This window comes from Pipra filicauda, unplaced genomic scaffold (assembly GCF_003945595.2).
Source record: "Pipra filicauda isolate LSUMZ 115617 unplaced genomic scaffold, ASM394559v2 scaffold71_size5581439_pilon, whole genome shotgun sequence".
NCBI lineage: Eukaryota > Metazoa > Chordata > Aves > Passeriformes > Pipridae > Pipra > Pipra filicauda.
The window spans coordinates 1,620,532-1,641,756 of record NW_024104887.1 but is presented as its reverse complement, the minus strand read 5'-3'; the positions used below and the strand labels follow the sequence as shown (position 1 = coordinate 1,641,756).

General features: G+C 56.4%; 4 protein-coding genes across 4 annotated transcripts; 1 reads left to right on the top strand and 3 right to left on the bottom strand.

Moving 5' to 3' along the window:
• Positions 1-650: 650 nt before the first annotated feature.
• On the bottom strand, positions 651-3,249 carry VPS37D (VPS37D subunit of ESCRT-I). The gene is made up of 4 exons (XM_027734448.1): positions 3,091-3,249; positions 2,068-2,239; positions 1,463-1,545; positions 651-1,290 (listed from the first exon to the last, which is right to left on the bottom strand). The coding sequence occupies exons 1-4, from the start codon at positions 3,211-3,213 to the stop codon at positions 787-789; spliced, it is 882 nt and encodes a 293-aa protein (XP_027590249.1). The 5' UTR covers positions 3,214-3,249; the 3' UTR covers positions 651-786.
• LOC113994917 (fibrinogen-like protein 1-like protein) lies at positions 2,249-15,806 on the top strand. Its single transcript, XM_039389272.1, has 3 exons — positions 2,249-2,633; positions 13,938-14,049; positions 15,081-15,806. The coding sequence occupies exons 1-3, from the start codon at positions 2,283-2,285 to the stop codon at positions 15,719-15,721; spliced, it is 1,104 nt and encodes a 367-aa protein (XP_039245206.1). The 5' UTR covers positions 2,249-2,282; the 3' UTR covers positions 15,722-15,806.
• Positions 5,799-10,646, bottom strand: LOC113994916 (fibrinogen-like protein 1-like protein). Its single transcript, XM_039389254.1, has 4 exons — positions 10,643-10,646; positions 9,439-9,666; positions 7,552-7,614; positions 5,799-6,481 (listed from the first exon to the last, which is right to left on the bottom strand). Exons 1-4 carry the CDS (start codon positions 10,644-10,646, stop codon positions 5,847-5,849), a joined length of 930 nt encoding a protein of 309 aa, XP_039245188.1. The 3' UTR covers positions 5,799-5,846.
• A 1,878-nt stretch (positions 15,807-17,684) lies between the features above and the next one.
• LOC113994912 (fibrinogen-like protein 1-like protein) lies at positions 17,685-21,195 on the bottom strand. The gene is made up of 3 exons (XM_027734445.2): positions 19,949-21,195; positions 19,348-19,479; positions 17,685-18,762 (listed from the first exon to the last, which is right to left on the bottom strand). The coding sequence occupies exons 1-3, from the start codon at positions 20,178-20,180 to the stop codon at positions 18,137-18,139; spliced, it is 990 nt and encodes a 329-aa protein (XP_027590246.2). The 5' UTR covers positions 20,181-21,195; the 3' UTR covers positions 17,685-18,136.
• Between the last annotated feature and the right edge of the window lie 30 nt (positions 21,196-21,225).

Here is a 21,225-nt window from a genome sequence, read left to right as displayed (position 1 = left end):
GTGGGCACAAGCACAGGCTGATGGGACCAGTGGCTGCCAAGCTGTGAGTGAACCCAGCTGGCCCTGGGGTGAGGGCTTGGCTGCTGGCATGTGGCATCTCTGATCATCTGAAGCCTTCACCATGTGCAGGGCCAAACTGGTCCCTGACACCTCTCTTGGTGGGAACACACACTTATGGGGGGCTCTGCACCCCTTGTGGGGGCTCTCACCTCCCCTGGGGTGGTGATGGGCTGAGCCAAGAGCAGGCACGATGCCTGGGGGCTCCTCGGGCTGGAGGACCCTCCTTGGCTGCCAGTCACCTCTGAGTCTGGCAAGCTTCCCTCTGCAACCCCTTCCTCCCTGCCTGTCCCATCCTGCTGTTCACAGCCAGAGCCAAGGGGTAACACAGAGCATGGAAAGAGCCTTTATTTAGGAAGTATGTGGCACCCAGTGTCCCTGGGCCCTTTTCCCTGCTATCCCCCCCCCCGACCGAGCCCACTGACATCCCTAAAAGCCACCCACCCCCACCTCCTCTCACTGTTCCTCTTGCTGTGGATGCAGAGACCTCCCCCTGACAGATCCCCAAACACAGGACCCCCTCCCCAGCCACAGCACCTGCCCCATCCCACCCCCAGCCAAGCACCTCCATCCCTCTGTGAGCACCCACCCCTGTGCCTGCCCCCCAGACCCCGCAGCCCCTCAGAGCTGTGCCTACACCACCCCCCACCTCGCATGCTCCCTGGCCAGGGTGTTCCTGTGCAGCCCCGTGGAGGCACAGGAGCAGGGACATCCCTTATCCCTGCCCTGCTACCGGTGTGGAGGCTCCTGCTGCTGCTGTCGCAGCCGCTGCTGCCTGCGGACGGGCTGGGGGCTGAGCACGGGGATGTGTCCGACGAGGCGCAGGGGAGAGCCTGGACTGGGGATTTCAGAGCAGGGAGATGCTGGCTGCTGTCCCAGGGCTGGGAGATGGTGCTTGGGAGGCGCAGCTGGCACGGGAAAAGGCACAACGGCCTCCGAGGGGATGAGGAAGGCGGGCACAAAGCCGTAGGAGAGATCGAAGGCTTTGGGGGCTACTCCACTCCGTAACGGGGCAAGGCGGGCTGGTGGTGGGCTAGCCGGGGCACCTGGGCACTTCGTGGGGCCCGCAGGGTCCCTCCCCACCTGGTCCTTCTGCACCTGGTCCTTCTGCAGCAGCTCCTGCAGTTTCTCCAGCTGCGTCCGGCAGATGTGGGAGCGTGTGCGGCTCTGGCAGAAGGACTCCAGAAAGGACTCAAGGGGCAGGTCCTGGGCCAGGAACTGCTCTATCTGTACCTGTAGGATGGACAGTGGGACACCATCAAGCCAAAAGAGCTGTAGGACCTCAGAGGGGGCACTTCTGGACCCTTGGACTCTTCTCCAGACCCTGGCATGTGGGAAGGCATGGAGAGCAGTCCAGGGCCCAGCAAGGAAGGGGGCAGCAGCAAAGGGGTCTCAGCTGACTCACCTCTGACTCTGCTTCAGAGGCATCGAGCCTGGCTTGGAGCTGGCCCAGGGCGCTCTGTGGGCTCCACTTCTCCAGGTAAGCCTCTGTGTGTCAGAAGGGGATGGGGCTGCCAACCTTCCCCTGGGCGTCCCCACTGCTGGGGTTGCCACCTTTCCCATCCCAAAGCATCAGCTCCCCCCTCCCTTGAACTGAAACACTCCCAAACACATCCCTGGGGCCACCTGCACACCAAGACCTGCATCCCACCTTGGCACTACGGCTGCTCAGAGCAGCTGTGGCTGCCCCATCCCTGGAAGTGTCCAAGGCCAGGTTGGACAGGGCTTGAAGCAACCTGGTCTGGTGGAAGGTGTTTCTGCCCATGGCAGAGGGTGGAATGAGATGATCTTTAAAGTGTCTTCCAACCCAAACCATTCTGTGATTCTATGACTGGTCCCAGCTGAGGGTTCGCTGTGTCACAGGCAGCCTCCTCCCCCCACCGCTCCTGATCATGACTGGACCATTTCCCTGGGGCAGGTTCAAGGATGCTGAGCCCACCTGGACCCTCATATTAATTAATACAGGCCATCCCAGGCTCTGCCCCATCCCATCGGCTGCACCTCACTCACCCAGGCGCTGCTGCTTGTCCCAACATGCCTCTCGGATCTCCCGCAGCTCCTGGTACTTGATGGCCAGGGAAGCCTTCCCGTCCTCCAGCCGCGGGCGCAGGGACAGGTTCACCCTGGCCTGGGTACAGTTTGAAGCCAAGCACATCTCCCGCTCCTGCTGCAGACTCTGGAACTGCGGGGACGGGAGCGTGGGATGTGTGTCAGCACTGGGAGAAATGGGCAGAACCAGGCAGATCCAGCAGCCTGTTGGGCGGGGGTCCGAGTCCATCCAGGGGCGAACCCTCTCTTCCTGCACTGTCTCCATGCCTCTGCTCTGCCTGGAGCATCCCGGGGGGATGCAAAGGCTGGCGCCGGGCTACGAACGGAAAATCCCTGCGCCGGCTGCCCAACCCCTCTTCAGGAAAAGGGCTCGGCAGCGGGCACGGATGTCGGGGGGGACCCACGCACCCTCCCCTCGCTGCACAGACACTGTCTGGGCGGGGGGGGGGGCAGGGGAGACGCTGAAATGGGGCCGAGAGCGATTCCAGAATAACCTGCGCCCGCTCCCGCAGAGGAGCCGGGAGCGCGCAGGGCTCATCCCGGCTGCGCGGAGCGAGGCCAGGCTTGAAGGCGGGCGAGGGGCCGGGGCCTCCCCAGATCTCGGGGCTGCGGGGGGCAGCGGATGGGGTTTGGGGGGGCAGTGGATGGGGTTTGGTGGCGGCGGGTTTGGTGGCCCGAGGCTGCAGCACAGGAGCCCCGCGCAGCCGTGGCCGGGACGCCCGAGCGAAGAATCCCCCGCCCCGCCGGTGGATTCTGCGGCTCCTCCAGAGCCCCCGGGATTACGGGTGTCAAGGAAGGGGCAGCGGGCGCCGGGGCCGGGACGGGCGGGGGATGCCCGGCCCCGCAGCGCCGGTGCCCGGGCCGCGGGCGGCTCCACCTTGCGCACCGGGACAGCCCCGCTGGGGCGAGCGGCGACGGCTCGGCCCCGCCGGCTGCGGGACACGGTCCCCCCCGATCCTCCTCGATCCCCCGGCCCCCCGTTACCTTCCTGCTGAGGCGGGCGGCGCGCTGCAGCCGCGGCTCGTCCTGCAGAAGCGCCCGGAGCTGCGCCGTGCTCAGCGCCCCGAGGCGGCGCGGGGAGCCGGGCGGCGCCGCGGGCCGGGACATGGGCCGGGGCCGGGATCGGGATCGGGATCGGGACCGGGACCCCCCCGCCCCCGCCGCCGGGAGCCGCGCGCGCCCCCCGCGCGCCGCCCCGCGCCCGCCGCCCCCGCCGGTCTTAAAGGAGCCGCAGCGGAGCACGAGGCGCTCCCGCACCGCGCCCGCCCCCGGCCGGGGGACACCGGCACTGCTCCCGCTCCGCGCACCCTGCGCTCCGCACCCCGCTGTTCACACCCTGCGTTCTGCATCCTACACCCCGCTCTGCGCTCCCTGCTCCCCTCTGTGCACCCTCTGCACCTCACTTGGCACAACCCGCATCCCGCACCCCGCTGTGCACACCCCGCACACCGCTGTGCACATCCTGCACCCCGCTGTGCCCACCCTGCATCTGCTCTGCCCACCCGATACCCCGCTGTGCCCACTCGATACCCCGCTGTGCGCATCCTGCATCCGCTGTGCCCACCCTGCGCACCGCACCCCACTGTGCACACCCTGCGTTCTGCATCCTACACCCCGCTCTGCGCGCCCTGCTCCCCTCTGTGCACCCTCTGCGCCTCACTTGGCACAACCCGCATCCCGCACCCCACTGTGCGCGCCTCGCACCGCCCCCGCGCCGTGAACATCCCGCACCCTGCTGTGCACATTCCACCTGCTGCCGCCGTGGTCTCACCCGTCTTGTGACACCCCGGTGACCTGCTCTCGCGGCTCCGGAGAGACGGGAGTCAAGGGACACCCTGTGACTGGGACACCCTGTCACTACAGCTCTGTTTGAGCCCCTTTGGCCCCCAGGGAGGGCAGAGGTGGCAGTGCTGCCCCACTGGGACTGGGAACTGCTGCCACAGGGTGCTGTGGTCACTAAATGTTTGCAGTGATTCAGACACCTAGAAGAAAAATTCCAGGACCTCCCAACAGCCATCTCTCCTTGCTGCTACCAGCTTGTGCTCCTGGCATAGGAGAACTGCTCTTCCAGACAACACAAATCCATGCTGGAGCTCCCCTGTGCCTCCTCTCCCTGTGCTGTGGTGCCCAATACAAGGCAGGCAGGGGCTGTACACAGAGGTCCCACCAGTCCTTCGTGCTCTGGTTTGGGGGGCTCAGTGGTTGGTGCTGGAGGCCCAGGCTTTCCATTTCCTCAGACACCCCCAGCTGCAGGTGCCCCACACTCTGCAGTGCTGAGGGCCATTCCCTGGAGCAGTGTCAGGTCCTTTTTGGCTGGGACATCTCCCACTGCTCATTTCTCTCAGCATTTTCTAATTTCTCAAACCTCTCCGGATGGCTCCCAGTGCACACTGGGCTCCACAGCTGGTGGGCCAGGGATGGGTTTTCCCGGGCCGTGGAAGGTGAAACTCATGGCTGGTCCTGGAAGTGAAACTCATGGCTGTTACTGTGCTGCCCCAGCACAAAACCAGAAGGGGTTTGTGAAAGCCAAAATGCTTCTCCAACACTCTGTCCTGGCAGTGCCAGAACTCTGTGGGATGGAGGAGCTGTAGCAGTCTTGTCCTGCAGCCTCACAGCATTAGTTCTTTAGTCTGCACTTTTCCTGGCAAAAATTCATCTAAATTGGTCTCAGAAACTTGGATATGGTGATCCCATTATGAACTTTGCCCTCATTAGTGTCTCCTAATTCAAGTGGAGAATTCCTCATTTCTAACATCTAACCTACTTCTCCTTTGCTTCTATTTCAGCTCACTGCTTCTCGCTCACAGCAGACATTTACCAACGACTTTGAAATCTTGTTTCTAGAGGATCAAAGTATGTCTGTGCAGACAGCCAGGCAGCAAAGAACACATCCTGACAGACAGAGCCTCCCAGCAGGGGTGGGACCCTGGCACCAGGACATTGCCACAGCTTCTGACCCAGGACTGTGAGTGTGGTGATGATGTGGGATGAGTTCTCCCATGTGCCTGGTCCCTTCTGAACCCCCCTGTGCAGATCCCAGGGCCTTTATCACAGTGTAACTGGGTTTAATTTTCCTACATCCATTCCTGTGAGAACCACTCAAGGCTTTCTGCCTCCAGGTTGAGCAACCTGGTCTAGTGCAAGGTGTCCCTGCCCATGTCAAGGGGGTTGGAATGAGATGAGCTTCAAGGTCCCTTCAGCCCAAACCAGTCTGTGATTCTGTGATAATCCCAAGACTCCCGTCCTGCCACCCGGCATGGGATTTCCCGAGTCTCATGGGAGCACACCAGAGACAGAGAACAGATGTCATTACTGGTGAATGAGCTCAAGCAAGCACATTTATTTGGATGCTTCACCAGACACTGCAGAGAGGCTCAGAGTACATGGAAATTTGTGGCATGCAGCTTTTTTGCTCGCTGTGAGTTCTGGAGGCAGGGAACTCTGATGTCACTCCAGGGCTGTGTCTTCCTCCCACAGGGAAGGTACGTGGGGAATCCACAAATTTCACAACTAATTTTTTTATTCTTGATTACGAACATAATAACAAAGAATCACTGGCAAGCACAGGGGAATAGAGCTGAGCAGAGGGGAGCCTGCACTCAGAGTGGGGATTGGAAAGTGGCATTTCACTAAAGCCCTGCTATCTTTGGGCTCCTCGCTCTGCTCCAGAGAGGCTCATGCTCTTTGGCCATTCAGAGCCTTTGCAGAGTGTCCAGTGTGGACAGGAGGAGGAAGAAGCACTAACAATATGAAGCTGGTTTGATGAGGATAAGGGAGGATTTGCAGTTGCCCTTGCACAGGTTGCCCCATGTCATGCCACCCTTGTAATTCAGCCTCACAGAGTAACACGACGAGAACCACCACCCGCCCTCGTAGCTGTAGGCACAGTTCTTACTGTAAGTGTCCTGGTCCCGATCCTTTGTGGAGAATTTCATGTTGTCATGCATGTTGTTGGGATTGTCTGAGGTCATGGCATCCCCCGCCGTCCCGTTGTAGGCACCTAGCCTCAGCCTGTAGCCATGGGACTCGTCTTCCACGCTGAACAGGTTGTAGTCTGCGAAGCTGATGGTGTCTGCAGAATCCTGGATAACAAACCTGACCTGGTAGACCTTCTGCTTGGCGATCTGGTGGATGTACTCGGTGCCCAGCCAGTACTCGGTGCGCACGTTCCCGAAGCCGAACTTGTAGGTGCTCCAGGACTCGGCCCAGGTGACTGGTGTGTCTCTCTGGTTCCTCTGGATCACGGTCCAGCCCCCATGGGTCACATTCATCTCACAGTACACCACGAGGTGGTGGAGCCCTTTGGGCTGGATGATGTAGACACCGCTGTGGCTGCCACGGGGAATCTCACTGCAGTCCTTGGGCCAACCTGGGGCTGGAAACAGAGATGGTTATTAAATCCCACACAATGACATGCTGAGAGTGGGATATTCCTTTTGTGCCTAGATCTTTTTGCACACACATTCCTGCCACGGGCTCTGTTCCTGCCACTGTATTCATGCCACGTGCTCACAGGAGTAAATCAAAATTTTAACTTGATCAGTGTAGTAGTTGAGCTTCACACCTTCCTAAGACAGGATTCAAACTGATGGGGACACACTGTCTGGGCCTGGTGAGACCAAGCCAGGCATCGCCGTCACCCAAGGACCCTTGCCCAGGTTGGGTTCAGTCTCACAGTGCTGTGGTGATTTGCCTGTGCCATGCAGGTGATGTATGACCACAGACAAATGCAAATCTGGGTGACAAAGCCACTTGTGGGTACAGCACAGAGGCTTTAGACCTTTGCAGTAATCTCAGAAACCCCAGAGAGACGGTGATCACAACATCAATATCGTTAACAGTTAGATCAGCCCTTGGAAACTCCACAGGGCAAAGCCACTGGTGTTCTCTGGGCTTACCCAAGTAGCTCTGTAGAGACTTCCTGACTTGGATTTGATTATGGCCTTTCCATGCTCCAGAGTGTCAGCACCTCATACAACAAAGAGCTGAACGCACCTACAGGCTCCTGGGAAGGGACTTGCTCCTCTCCCAGTACCTCTGCCACTGTTTGTCCCCACTCAGATAGGACCTGTGTTTGGTCCTATGGGCTAATGTTGACCCAGCCAGTTCAGTGACACAGTCAGCCCCAGTCTTCTCATCAACTGTGTGGTGAAAATGGGAAAATTAACAATCACCACTTCCCAGTAATGAATCATCACTTTCCAGTTTGGATCTTCAGCTGGAAAATTCCCCACCCTAAAGGTCCTCATCGCCTACTGAGCCCAGGACACGGCTGGTAACAGAGTCCCCTGAGGTTATGAGCTGTGGCTCCTCTGCAGCCCATCAGAAAACCAGCATTTTTTCCTGGGAGGAGCCAGTGCATGTGTAGGACATGGATAAAGTGTCTTGAGAGCTGTTGGTGAGCCCAGCAGCAGTGAAACCTCCCAGGCAGACGCAGAGACTCACCGTGACTTGCCGGCGGGTGGTGGCCGATGTCTCTGGCCTGTCGGACATGTCCATCACCATCATCTACATTAACAGAACAGGGGAGACATGTCAAATGCCTGCTGGGAGAACATGATCTTCTCCAGATCATATTCCTGTTTTTCTCTTGCTGTCCCTAATTCCAGAGGAACTTTCTGATTTCAGATATCAGTAAGCCAGTAGTTTAGGGGAATTTACGTGATGTTAGAGTGGGGCAGGTAACTTTCTGGTGGAAAGGATTTTTGGGCACACTATGTGGGGGAAAGACCCTAAGGGGGGGCAACAACACTGGGAAGATGGTTGTTAAAGTGCAGCAGCAGCAGCTTGGAAGGGACTCAGGAAGAAGAGGGGGAAGAAATAGGGGGAAGAAATGTGAGACCAGACACAGGAAAACTATTGCAGGTATCAGGAGTTGGGAGAGGGCTCTGCTCAGCTGGCTCAGAATGGAATTTGAAGGGTGTTGCTGGAAGAGAGGATGGTTTTCAGTGAGTTAATGCAATTCTTTTGTAAGGACATCTTCTGTGTATCCACTGAGAGGAATGAGTCACAGGCTTATGGAATCACAAAATTCATTCCTGTCCCCTCTCTGGAACAGACACCTCATCCTGCAGCTGCTGCTCTGACAGCCTCAAATACCTGCTCCCTGCCACCCTCAAATACCTGTTCCCTGCTTTCAGCTGGTGCTGTTCTACCCCCTCCCTTGTGAAGTGTTTAACTTATGGCTCTTGCACACTGTGTATAAGCCCATTCCTGACACAGTCGGCCTGCCAGATTTTTGGCTCTCTTTTTGTCTCCTGTTGACTCTCTCCACTGCCTGAACCTGTGTGGGGTGGGAAACACTCGTGTGACATGGTCTAGTGGACTTTCTTACCATGGCATTTACTTTTACTGCAGCCATATGAAACTGTTCACTCATGTTCATTTTGTAAGCCACAGTCTGCCCCTGCTCCTCTCTGCCTTCATTCCCCATCCATTTGGATGCACTCCTCCTCAAGTCAAGACTTGGAATGCTGACCTGTCTTCTCTGGCATGCCTCCCTGCTCACCCAGCTTGCATTCGTGCTGCTGATATTTTCAGAGCACGCTACCAGTGCTGTGAGTGAGAGATCACAGAATCACAGAATATCCCAAGTTAGAAGGGACCCACAAGGGTCATCAGGTCCAACTCCTGGCCCTGCACAGAACCACCCCAAAAATCACACCATGTGCCTGAGAGCACTGTGCAGTCCAGAGCACATTTTCTTTCTCTCCTCAGACTTGCAGTTCCTGGTGAAGCCCAGGCTCTTGTCTCAGTCATGAGGCTCCCTGTGTTGGCAGTTTCCTGACAGCTGATGTGAAACCAGCACCAAACACCTGGACTTTGAGCTTTTCTGCCAGGAATTCATCCTTCTCCCTTGGAAGGGAACCAGCACTTTCTGTTGTGCCACGTTCCACCCACAGCCCCTGCCTTTTTTTTTTCCAGGAGCATTTCTTGAAGGCTTTCTCATTGCTCCAACATACCCTGGCATCTGCAGGTTACTCTGTGCCACCACCTGGTCGCCACTGCCACCGGGTTGCCACCACCACCAGTGCCCCTGCTTGGACTCTTTGTATTAACCTCATTTAGTTCCTCTTTGTATTGAGGACTCCCTTGAATTGAGTTCTCCCCTGACCTCATGATTTCCAGAGGTGGGGACCATTCTCCCTGTCCTTAAAACACACCATGAACATCTTTAACCCTGTTTCTCCAAGGAAGAGCCCGTGACCCTTGTCTTGGTCCTGCTGCCAGTGGGACCAAACCTGCCCCTTCTCCTGGGATCCTGTGAGGAGCTCTGTGGGATCTGACTGATCAGGACCTGATTTGCCTCTTCCTGCTGTACTGGACACTTACCAGGCTGGGGGGACTCTGGAGGAGCATTCATAATGTCGTCCATCGTGCCATTGAGGAGGTACAAATTTCTTATGTCAAGGTCAGGAAGAGATGCTGCCAGGGCCAGCAGGCAGGTAAGAAGCAGAAGACAAAGGCACTGGGTAGCTGAAATGGGAAAAGATTGGAAAAAGAAGAAAGAGATGATAACTCTTCCATTAGAGAGCCATGAATCCCATTGGATTCCTTTACCTGCCGAGTAAAATAGGAAAATAAAACTCTTTCTGTGTAGAGCTCCCTCTTGGAGCCATGAGCCCCATGTAGATCAGCTCATTTATGAGAAACATCCTACTCATTACCAGGAGTCACTAGTGGTGGCACTGCTGAGGTGGTTTTTGAGACAGAAAAAGTGCCAAAACCTTGTCCAAACCCACAGTGCCTGTTCTGTAATCAGAAATCCCTGTAAAACCCAAGACTGGAGGCTGGAGATAACAAGCAGGGTGAGCATGGAGGGAGGAATCCCCTTTCTTGCCAGCTCCCATCACACTCCCATGACACACTCACCTTGTCTGAGCCCTGGGGCTGTGGGCAGTAAGACCCCGGGTGTCTGGGTGGGAACAAGCCCCAGGCAGGGCTGTGTGTGTGCAAGCAGCAGGCAGAGAGGGGCAGCACAGACTTTCAGGAATTACAGCCTGGCTGGGGAAAATGATGCCCTTTGTGTGGTTATGTCGGTTATGTGGCTACTTTAAAATTTCCATATGTAGCCAGCTGCTCTGGTCTGTTCTTGTTCAGAGCAGCAGGGGAAACCAGCACACTTTTTGCAATATTAAACTTAAGTAAAATAACAGGAAATTTACCATTATTCCTAAAGAGTGGAGCATCCATTTTCTAGTCTAGAATACACTTTCCTCAGAGAACTGAAAACTGCTTGTAAAATGGGCTTTCTGGCACTCCAGAGCTACACTGGTACAGCCTTGAAATAGCAGAGCACGCAGGCTCCTGCCCCAGTTCCCAACCCAAGGCACAGCGGGCTCAGACAAGGCGGTGGACTCGGCACTGGGATGTTCAGGGTATGGGGAGGAGGGACCCTGCAGCAGACAAAGTGCTGGGGTGCTCTGTGACCCACAGTCACATGCAGAGGCGCCATCCCATTCCATCCCATCCCATCCCATCCCATCCCACTCCATCCCATCCCATCCCACTCCATCCCACCCCACCCCACACTCACCCATGTCGCCTCTGCGGGGACCCTGCAGAGCACAGAGCCAGGTGGTTTTGGCCTGGCTGGAGGGGTGTCCAGCCTGAAAGTTATAGGGCTGATCAGGCAAGGGGGTGGAGGCACGAGACCCAAACCACAGCACTTGTCCTCTGCTTGGCAACAAGACCAGTGGCTTAGGGCTTATTTGCTCTCCACCATCAAGTGATCAGTCCTCACACAATGAAGCCTGCATCTCACACAGGTGAAGAGCTTTCTTCAGAGGCAAAGCAAATAATTGGGTGCCCATAAGCAAATGTCTTAAAATAACCACAATTTACAGTGCCCGGCTGCCCCCCTGCCTTGGCAGGGTTTCCCCAGGGAACGACATTCTTGGGGCACCTCCACACAGTTTAACTGCTAAGTAAATACCCGGATGACATTCCCCTTCTGGATGGAAATCAAACATCAGACGTAAATCGCTCTCTCCAGAGCCGGCCTTGAGCTCAACAGCCCCTGGGGACCCCACAGACCCTTCAGGGAAGAGGTACTCCAGTGTTCCTGGGAAACTGTGCCCCGAACTTCAGAAAGTGCCACTCCAGCTGCCTCCTGCCCCTCACTGCGCTGCCCCTTGCACAACTCACACCGTGGTCCCCCTGGCACGATCACGAGTTGGACTTCTGGGCATGGTGACGTGACACTGATGTAAAATGGTCTCACCTCAAGCCCCTCTCTGCTCTAGGAGTGCCTACACTGTGGATGTCATACAGAAAACGCCAGACCTCCTTTTCCCCAGGGGTTGATGCCCATGGTGTTCTGAGTTATGAAGATTCCTGTGCCCCAGCATCCAACTTGGGCTGGATGGCCAGAGCCTGTGGCAGACTGGGCTGGAATTTTGTCACAGGCTGTGTCCCTGCAGTGTGGCCACCCAGTCATGGACACTCCTGTGGCTGCCCTGCTGTGCTGCTGACCAACAGCAGGTACAAGCAAGGCCAGGCAGAGACCCTCAGCAGGGCTTCTCCAACAACATCCAGCCCCCAGGCACCTTTTCCAGGAGGCCTATGTTGGGATTAGGGTGTGCAAAGCAGGCAGGAGAAAGGCCACAGAGAGGATTTCTCCAAACTCCCAGCTATAGCCTGGAGCCCTGGGGAGGAAAGTGCCCATCACCACCAGGATCCCTGGGTAGCCCCTGGGATCCTCAGAGCAGGGAAGGCAGAGCCAGGGCTCAGTCAGGAGCAAGGAGCTCCCAGGGTGGTGGGAACTGCAGCTCCAGGGCAGGCTCTGCCCTGCAGGGTTGAAGCAAGGTGGGAAATGGCTCTGTCACCTCCTGATCAGCTCCTTCCCTACACCACATGGCAACCTGCAGTTTGTTCTGGAGCTGAAGCCACTGCTCTGGGCAATTTGTTCCAGTGCTTGACAACCCTCTCCATGAAGAAATTTTCCTAATATCCAATCTAAACCTCCCTTGGTGCAACTTGAAGCCACTTTCTCTTGTCCTGTCCATCCAGAAATTCCTTACCAGGGATGTGTTACCTTGGAGAGGTCTGGATGCTGCTGTCCTTCAATCCCTGCAAGTGGCACTGCTTGATGTGGCCTCCCACAGTACGGAAAGTTTGGTGGGAGCTTCATCTTGAACTCGACTTGCTGTGAACAGCAAGTGTGGTGGAGCTGTGCCAGAAGAAGACATCTGGTCAGAAACCAACACAGGAGAAGAAAGTAGAAGGGCCACATCTTTATCCTCTTAAATTTGACAAGGTGATGGAGCTGCCTGCACCTCCTGGTATGAACAACAGCCCTCCCAAAGTGTCTGTCCTGAGAGCATTTTGCTACCATAGACAGTGCAACTCCAGGTTGATGTTTCGGGGGCTGAGGGTGGATCTGCAGGGTCTGACCAGGCCAAAGATAGGGTCTGGGAAGGAGAGTGGCAAAGGGACCCACAGGCACCTGTTTGTTACCTGGAGCCCTTGCTCAGAGCACACAGACTGGGGTGCCAGGGAACACTGTGTCTACAGTGGCTCTGGCTGCTGGACAGCTGCTCCAGCCCAATGCTGATCCTAAAACCTGCCAGCAGAGACTTAGCAAGCTGGCACCTCTCTCGAGGCCCTGTCCTCACCTTTCCAAGGTCACCTTTGGGACTGGGCACACAGGAGACCTCTCCTCCTTTGCTGGTTTCTGTGTGTATGTCCTTAAACAGCTGGGTCTCTCCACTTCACTTTGATCCCAGCTCTCCAGAATTTGCTCCAGGCGGGCAATTCACATGTAGTGTTTGTGTAGGGACAGTCAATAACTGAAATCCCTCAGCATGCAGGGGGCTACTCTGCACCTCTCTGGCTGGAAGGGCATGCCTCCCTCCCCTCAGCTCTGCTGTCATGGGATCTGGAAACTGCTCGAGTCACAATCTGCAAGTGCCTCTACAGCTGCTGAGTGTGAACACACGTGGGTGTGTGCAGTGCCTATAAATTCGGCGTGGACAGCTCGGCATGGGAGGGTGCACCGCCGGGTTCCTGCTCTCTGCGCAGCCGTGCTGTCGTGATGGGTGAGTGACCTGCCCAGGGACACCTCACTCCTGTGTGGTGCTGGGCTCAAACGAGACCTGACGGGGTGAGTATGCAAAGGCACAGAGAGGATGAGCAGGACACCAGCACGCTGGGAGCAGGAGGGATGCCAGACCAAAGCACCAAACAACACACACACTTGGTGCCAGCCTGTGCCTGCCCTGGGGTACCTGTGCCATATGTTCCCATGGAGGTTAAGGTGGAGACCTAGGTTTCACCTTGGTCCTTTCCCTTCCCAGCCAGTGCATGTGGCACGTGTGGCTGCACAGGGATCCTGCCCCTGGCATGGTGGCATCTCCCCCAGGAGTCGAGTGAGTGCAGGATGTAGAGGGGTGCTGGTGGTCAGCACAGAGGGTTTGGGTTTGTGTCCCTGTGGGGGCCCAAGAGACTTCTGTGTGCTTGGGAGCTGGCACCTGGGCAGTAAGACCCATCCTTTGGCTTAGTTTCCAAAAATAGCTGTTTCTTGTGATTCCTCCCCACCTGGCAAGCTACTGATCCACCTGTGTCATTGCCCTCTCTTGGGCTGTGGGTTCCGAGAACAAACTGCAGGTTGCCATGTGGTGTAGGGAAGGAGCTGATCAGGAGGTGACAGAGCCATTTCCCACCTTGCTTCAACCCTGCAGGGCAGAGCCTGCCCTGGAGCTGCAGTTCCCACCACCCTGGGAGCTCCTTGCTCCTGACTGAGCCCTGGCTCTGCCTTCCCTGCTCTGAGGATCCCGGGGGCTACCCAGGGATCCTGGTGGTGATGGGCACTTTCCTCCCCAGGGCTCCAGGCTGGGACACACCAGCTCCACCGGGACCTTGTCCTCCTGCCCACCGTGGTGGCGATGCTTCTCCTCAGTGCCAGTGCCGGCCCGGCCGTGCCCACTGCCAGCCCCCGGAGCGGTGAGTAGGGGTCAGTGGGGGATGCGGGCTGGGCACCGAGGGACAGAGCAGGATGGGGTCTCCCTGGCTCAGCACTGACTCTCAGGTCTGCTGTGGGCTAGGGAAGGCCAGCAAACACCCAGGGGGATGCACAGCACAGGAACCTCTCACACACAAGCCCCAGGGCTGTGGCTTGTACAGCCTGACTCCTGCCAAGCCACCTTCACCCCTTTGGTGGGTCTATGCTGAAACCAACAGGTTCCTGCCCAAAACACCTTGGAAGGATTGTTCTGCCATGACTGTGAGCATCAGTTCTAGGAGAGATCCTCCCAGCTATTTGTTTTTTTGTTTTGCTCTTCTTGGATGAGGAGCATTCCCTTACTCCCTGCAAGGGAGGGTTACAGTTCCTGCAAGACCTGAGTGTCTGAGTAAAACAGATTTTCAGGGGTTGAATTGGAATTACGCATGGCAAATTGTCTCCTTTCAGACACAAACCAAGAAAAACGAATTAGATAGTAAATTAGTTTGTCCAGTGAGTCATGACAGATCAGATAAACTGTAACAAGCTGGGAGAAGAGATCCCTATGAGACCACGGCAGAACTAAGCCTTCTTTTTCAATGCCATGACCCCCAGGGATAACATAAATTCTCATTACATATCGCCATCCAGTGGAGCATTTTGGACACTTCTGGTCCTTGCAAGAGCTGTGTCTCAGTATATCAAGGATGTTGTGTATGGGCCAGATATACTTGAAGGACACCACTGGCATCTGGAAGATTTTTTCCCCTTCTTTCCTTGGCCAGATGCCAATGATGTCCAACGAAGGTTCTAAATGAAACAGCAAACCATAAGAAATAGATTCCAGGGCTCTTACAGGGGTCACTGGCTTAGAGAGACTTTCTGGGTTCCCCAAGGATGAGCCAATGAAAAAGCCGCAGGCAGAACCACCCCTTTTTGTCCTGCGTTCTCACTGCCCTACAGGAGCACCTCGCTGCCCTGACAGACTCACGATCCTTCTCTCTCCCACCTCAACCCGTGTTTGTTGCTGCAGCCTCAGGGTTCCCCCCAGACTGCAGCCGCCTCCGCAAGAACAGCCCCAGCGGGGTGTACGTCATCCAGCCGGCTCGGTCCCCCCCGCGCGTGGTCTGGTGCGACATGGACACTGAAGGCAAGGGCTGGACTGTTGTCCAGAGAAACTCTCATGACACTGAGCTCAACTGGAAGCAATCCTGGACCACCTACAAGTACGGCTTCGGGAACGTGCACGCCGATTACTGGCTGGGCACCGAGTACCTGCACCTGCTGACCCAGCAGGGCACCTACAAGGTGCGTTTCGTCGTGCGGGACAAAACCAACGTCACCCACTTCGCCGAGTACGACATCTTCAGGGTGGAGAGCGAGGACAGCGGGTACCCCCTGAGGCTGGGCCGGCATTCTGGCGATGGGGACGACTACCTGACCCTCTACCACCCCAAGAAGGGGGGCATTCACGACAACATGAAGTTCAGCACGGTCGACAAGGACCAGGACCAGTATAGTGGGAACTGCGCCAAGAGCTACGGGGGGTGGTGGTACAACAGGTGCCAGAACGTCCTGCTCAATGCCAAAAACTACATCGTTTGGCCGGGATTCTGCGACAGCGGTGACTGCGCATCCTCCCTCATCCTGGTCAAACCCACAGACGTGTGCTGACCCTGCTGCAGCGCCCAGAACCCCGGCAGTGAAGGAGTGCCACCATCCCCTGCTCAGTGCCCCATTCCCGTGCCTGCCCACTGTCCCCTGCGAGTCCCAGTGCATGTCCTGCTCTGCCCGCAGCTCCTGCACCCTCACCAGCTGAAACACAGCAGCTCTGGGGCCCAGGAGCCGTCGCCTGGAACCCTGGGCACACGGGCAGCTCCGCCCAGTGCCGCGGTGCCGGCCGGCACTGGGGCACAGGCACTGGTTTGGGGTGGGTGCGCCCGCCCCCGTCCTGGGGAGGGGGACACGGTGCCAGTTCCCTGCCCCGCGCAGTCGGTGGACCCTGCTTTGCTCAGGCCCCGCTCCCTCCCCGGGCCCCGCTCCCCCCACAGCTCTGCTACCCACGGTGGGAGGAATCAGCTGCAATAAACCCTGGAGCCAGATTGTGCTGCCTCGTGTCTACCTGCACACAGGTGTGGGGGGATCTCTCTGTCCAGTCTTCAGGGAGGCAGACCTGGGGAAAATTAAAGTGTGTTAGGCAACATTCTTTCCAATTTATTTGTTCCAGTCACTGAGCACTGGACTGTGGCTGTAAGGTTACAATTAGTCAATAGGACCAGCAAAGCCCGTACCTTGCAAACCCCTCACTCACAGTTTGCCACTGTCCATGGCTAGGTGGTTGTTCTCTGCTGGGAAGGGGAAGAAACCACCACAGCTTGGAGTGTGCAGAGGGCAGTGGGCTCCTCTGAGGGTGTGAGCGATGTGTGTCAGTCAGTCCCATTGTTCCCTGCAGCCAAGGGGAAATGTGTCTGTGGAGCTCCCTTGGAATGGAGGGAAGTTTTAACTTTGGGCTTGAAAGAACCCATGGTTCCTCTCTGCAGTCTTTGGGAGAAAAACTGAGCTTGAGCAAGGTTTGTGGCTGGGAATGCTGAACAACATGAGGCTCTGGAGCCAAGCAAGGTCTGTGACTCAAGTTCCAGGACACCCTGCAGGGCTATGGGCAGTGCTGTGTTCCTGAGGAACTATGGAGTTCCTGAGGAGCATTCCTTGGCTGCCCTGGTGGCACTTGAGGGCAGGCAGCATTGCTGCATGGGGAGATGGGGGTATGTGAGGGTGCTGCTGGTTGAGAAAGGCTTCTCGGTTGGAGCTGACTTGAGGGTAACATTTCTGGACTGAGAGATATGTCTGCTGGTTTAAAAAGTTATTGGTGCTCCAGCCTGTATGTACAACCTAATGTGAGGGGAGAGGCTGGACAGAAGGGCTTTGGGCTGCTGGTAAACAGCACTCTGATCCTGAGTGATGCTGAGCTGCGTTCCTGGGCTCTGTTAGCAAGAGGGCAGCCAGCAAGACATCTCCCAGCACTGGGAGACTCCTTCTACTCAGTACTGGGAGACCACATCACAGGCACCATGTCCACTGCTGAGCTGTCCAGTGCATGGAGAAATCACCACACTGGAGCAAACCCATAAAGACCCAAGCTGATCCAAAAACTTGAAACTGTGGGATCCCTGCCACGTCAGGCTTGGATCTTACACATGCCCGGACATACTGACCATGTGCTGCTGTGTGGCCTTGCAGTGCTGTTGTTCCTTTCTAGCCTGTTCACTCTCCCATTTCCCTCCCACTGTTCACAAGGTTAATAAGGCAGGATGATGCTGGCCTGGCCTCTGGTCTCTGGTGAGTTCCAGGTCATGGCTGGTAGGGCTGAACTGACCTGATGCTTCCCTCCCACCCTCAGTGCTTGCTACTGACCATGTGCTACTGCATTCCCTTTTTGGAAGATCCCCACCTTGGAATCCAACTCTCTCCATTAAGTGAAAGTTTTGTCTTTAATTCCTCACCTGAGTCTTATGAAAAAATTCTCCTTTGAAAACATTTTCCTGCTGCACCAGGAGCCTCAGGTCTGCTCCTGGCAGGAAACTGGGAGCAGTTGCAAGGAGTTCCCAAACAAATGAAGGACACCTATGCAGATCTGAAAGTGATTTTATTTGGCAGGATGAATACAGACTGCAGCAGGGTTGTGGTGCAGGTACGGCCTGCCCTGGGCTCAGTGCAGTGTAGGTCAGGTTAGCTAGTGATGGATGTTTTTCTACTGAAAACATCTATACCCACAAAGCAGAAAGAGAGTAAGACCCTGCTGGACCAGGAGGGTTTTAAACTTCTGAGCACAGTTTTGTCCCCAGAAAGAAAATGCTTGGACACTGCAGTATTCATAAACATGTGTGCTAATAATGATCCCCCAAAACCCACCGCAGGTGAATGGCCAAAGACAGAGCAGGGAACTTTGCTACTTTTCAGGATAAGAGGAAAACAAAGCAGCTTTTGATACAGAGGAACAACCCTACTCACCCCAGCCCCCGTCATCAAACAGGCCCCAGCAGGGCGCTGGCCTGGCCATGTGCCCAGGGGGGACAGAAGAGGGAAGGAGTTCTAGTGGTAGGGAGCTGGTTTGATGAGGATGGCAGAGGCTTTGCAGTTCCCCTTGCACAGCCTGCCCCACGTGATGCTCCCCTTGACGTTCAGCCGCACGGAGTAACACGCCGAGTACCACCACCCGCCCCCGTAGCGGGAAGCACAGTTCCCTCTGTAAGTGTCCTGGTCCCGATCCTTTGTGGAGAACTTCATGTTGTTGTGCACTTTCCTGGGATTATCTGAGTCCATGGCATCTTCTGCCGTCCCCGAGTGCGCTCCCAGCCTCAGCCGGTAGCCCTGGGACTCATCGTCCAGGCTGAACAGGTTGTAGTCTGCAAACCTCTTGTTGTTTGAAGCATCCCAGATGACAAACCTGACCTGGTAGACCTTCTGCCTGGTGATCTGGTGGATGTTCTCAGTGCCCAGCCAGTACTCGGTGTGCACATTCCCAAAGCCGTGCTTGTAGGTGCTCCAGGACTCGTTCCAGGTGATATCCGTGTCCTGCCGGTTCCTCTGGATCACAGTCCAGCCCCCATCTCCACCCATCTCACAGTACACCATGATGGGGTGCAATCCTGAGGGCTGGATGATGTAGACACCGCTGGAGCTGCCATCAGGGACCTCACTGCAGTCCCTGGGCCAACCTGGAGCAGGACAGAAGGGGACTGAACAAAAGCCAGTACAACAGGACAAGACCTTGTCTCACCCAGGGGCAGGAGAGAGGGACATCTCACCAGAGCACCTGGGGGATAATCAGCTCTCCCAGCCTAGAGAGGTCTGGAGGTGAGAGTGGGTTGGCCTCGACCCTCTGTTCCTTTTCAATATGGAACACCAACAGAAATAAACCCCAGTAAAAGGTCTCAGACCCACTGGGCTATGCTGGTACGAGGCAAAGAGACTGAATATGGGCACCAAAGGGCTCCTCTAGGCCTCCTGAAAAAGGGGGTGTGCCACTACAACAGGGTCATGCTGGGAGGAAGGCGAAGGGGACCTTGCCCCTGCCTGTGACCGAGGGAACAGCAGAAAAATGACCTCTTCAAGCAGACACAGCCACCCCCCCAGCCTGCACAGTGCACACACACACACACACTGTAGCCTGCACTAGGTACATTTCCACCATCCTCCATCCCAGAGCAGGGCCAGGGTTAGGGATGGTTCAGGGCCTTTTCCCACCCAGAGCTGGCTGTACACAAGCACACCACACCAGATGCCCATGGGATGCTACCTACTGGTTTTCTTCAGAGCACTCGCCGAAGCATTGGAGGGAGATTTCTTGAAGACGTTTAGGGTTTCTATATGCACACAGTGGCCTGGAGTAGCCAAAAGCAGCAGGGAAGCAAGGAGCAGAAGGCACTGGGCTGCTAGAAAGGGATAAGATGGAGAAAAGATGAAACAGGGCCCTCCCTGCAGAGAGACTGGACATCCCATGGCTCCAGCACCGCAGTTAACACGACCCTGTGAGGTGCAGGAGAGCACCAAGAATGCTGGGCAGCATCAGGCTGCTTCCTGCAAGCTGGAAGGCTTGCCCAAGGGGTAGGCAACCTTGCCTTTCCCCCTTGATCTGCTCCCGGCAAGTCAAGCACGGGGGGGGTTTTGGGTGGAGCAAAGCACCAACAACCAACTGAGCCAAGTTTCACTCCTGGCCCCTGGAGCAGGGGACTGGCTGGGGTGAGCCAGAAGGCAGGGGACAAGCTGCTGGTGCTCCCAGGAGGGCACTGGTGCCACTGCTCCCCATCAGTGTGCATGGAGCCTCTCCCTATTGCTGGGCTGCCCTGCCTGTGCTCCCCCCACTGCTGGCAAGGACCCCCCTCTTCCCAGCCCTGTACTCACCCATGGCTCCAGGTGGGAATGCTCTTGGAGCACAGAGCTCTGGAGCAGCTGGTTGCACAGAGGCATTTGTAGTGCCTCCTGCAGTGGGCGGGCTGAGCGGGTCCTGCCCCCCTTTTCTCCTGGAGGAGATCAGGTTGGTTTCCTTTGTGCCCTCAGAAAACACCAGCTGAGGTGGAGGTGCCTGTGGTTCTGAGTGCACAGGTCCCTGAGCTGCAAAGAAAATAATCCCCATGCCAGCAAGAATCCTTGGAATGGTCTCTTCTGTGAGTGCTTAGTGACTTGGATGGAATTTCCCCTGGTAACAAGCATATTTGGGAACTTTGAAGAGTGTAGCTCAGTGAACAAACACTTGAACGCCACAGTCACCAACCAGGTGGAGAGCAAACACGGGGCTGTCCCTGCCTCCCACCACTGCAGCAGGTGCTGCCAGGTCAAGGGGCTCTTGTTTAATCTGCTCCTGTCAAGCCCAGGTCTGGGTGGGGCCCCAAGACTTGCAGGGAGTTGTGTGACAGTGTTTGGAGCAACTGGTGCATTCTGGAGCACGGGACACAGGCAGAGGGGTTTCCATCTAAGGGAAGCAGAGGAAGTCTCGCCTCACCCGTGGGCCACAGTCCTGACCTGCAAGAAGGCAGCTGAATGGCCTTGAAAGATTTCTGTACATCAGATGAGACAGCTGTGGCCTCTGGGCACTGGGTTTGGGGGACTGGTCATGCAGGATGATGGCTACAGAGGAAAGCAAGTGTCTGCCCAGGACCGGAATGAAACCGGGTGGATGGAGGGCAAACAAAAGGAATCTGAGCGTGAGGGGAATGGAGGGGACCTAAGTGTGCATGGAGGGAAAGTGGAGGGAAATGAGGGTGCACAGAGGGGCTGGGAGGGACATCATCATGGAACCCATAGGAACTGAACACCCACAGAATGGACAGTGGGATCTGATCACCAGTGGAGGGTAAGCGATGGAATCTGAGGGTACTTGTCATGAAAAAGAGGGATGTGAGTGTGCCCAGAGGGGAGATGCAAGCAGACACTAGAAAGAACAGAGAAGATCTGAGCATTTGATGAGGGAAACAGAGGAGAGCTGGGTGCACACAGAGGGAAATGGAGGACACCTGCAGGAGGACCCCAGCAGGTCCTTGCTGGGGTCAGGACAGGGCAGGACAGGCCGGGCTGCAGCCTGGGGGCCACAGCTCGGGCTCCTCCACCATCATCATCACAAGCACTGATAGCTCTACAGCTCCAACTGCAGCTGGAATGTCCACCCATGAAAAGGAAAATGC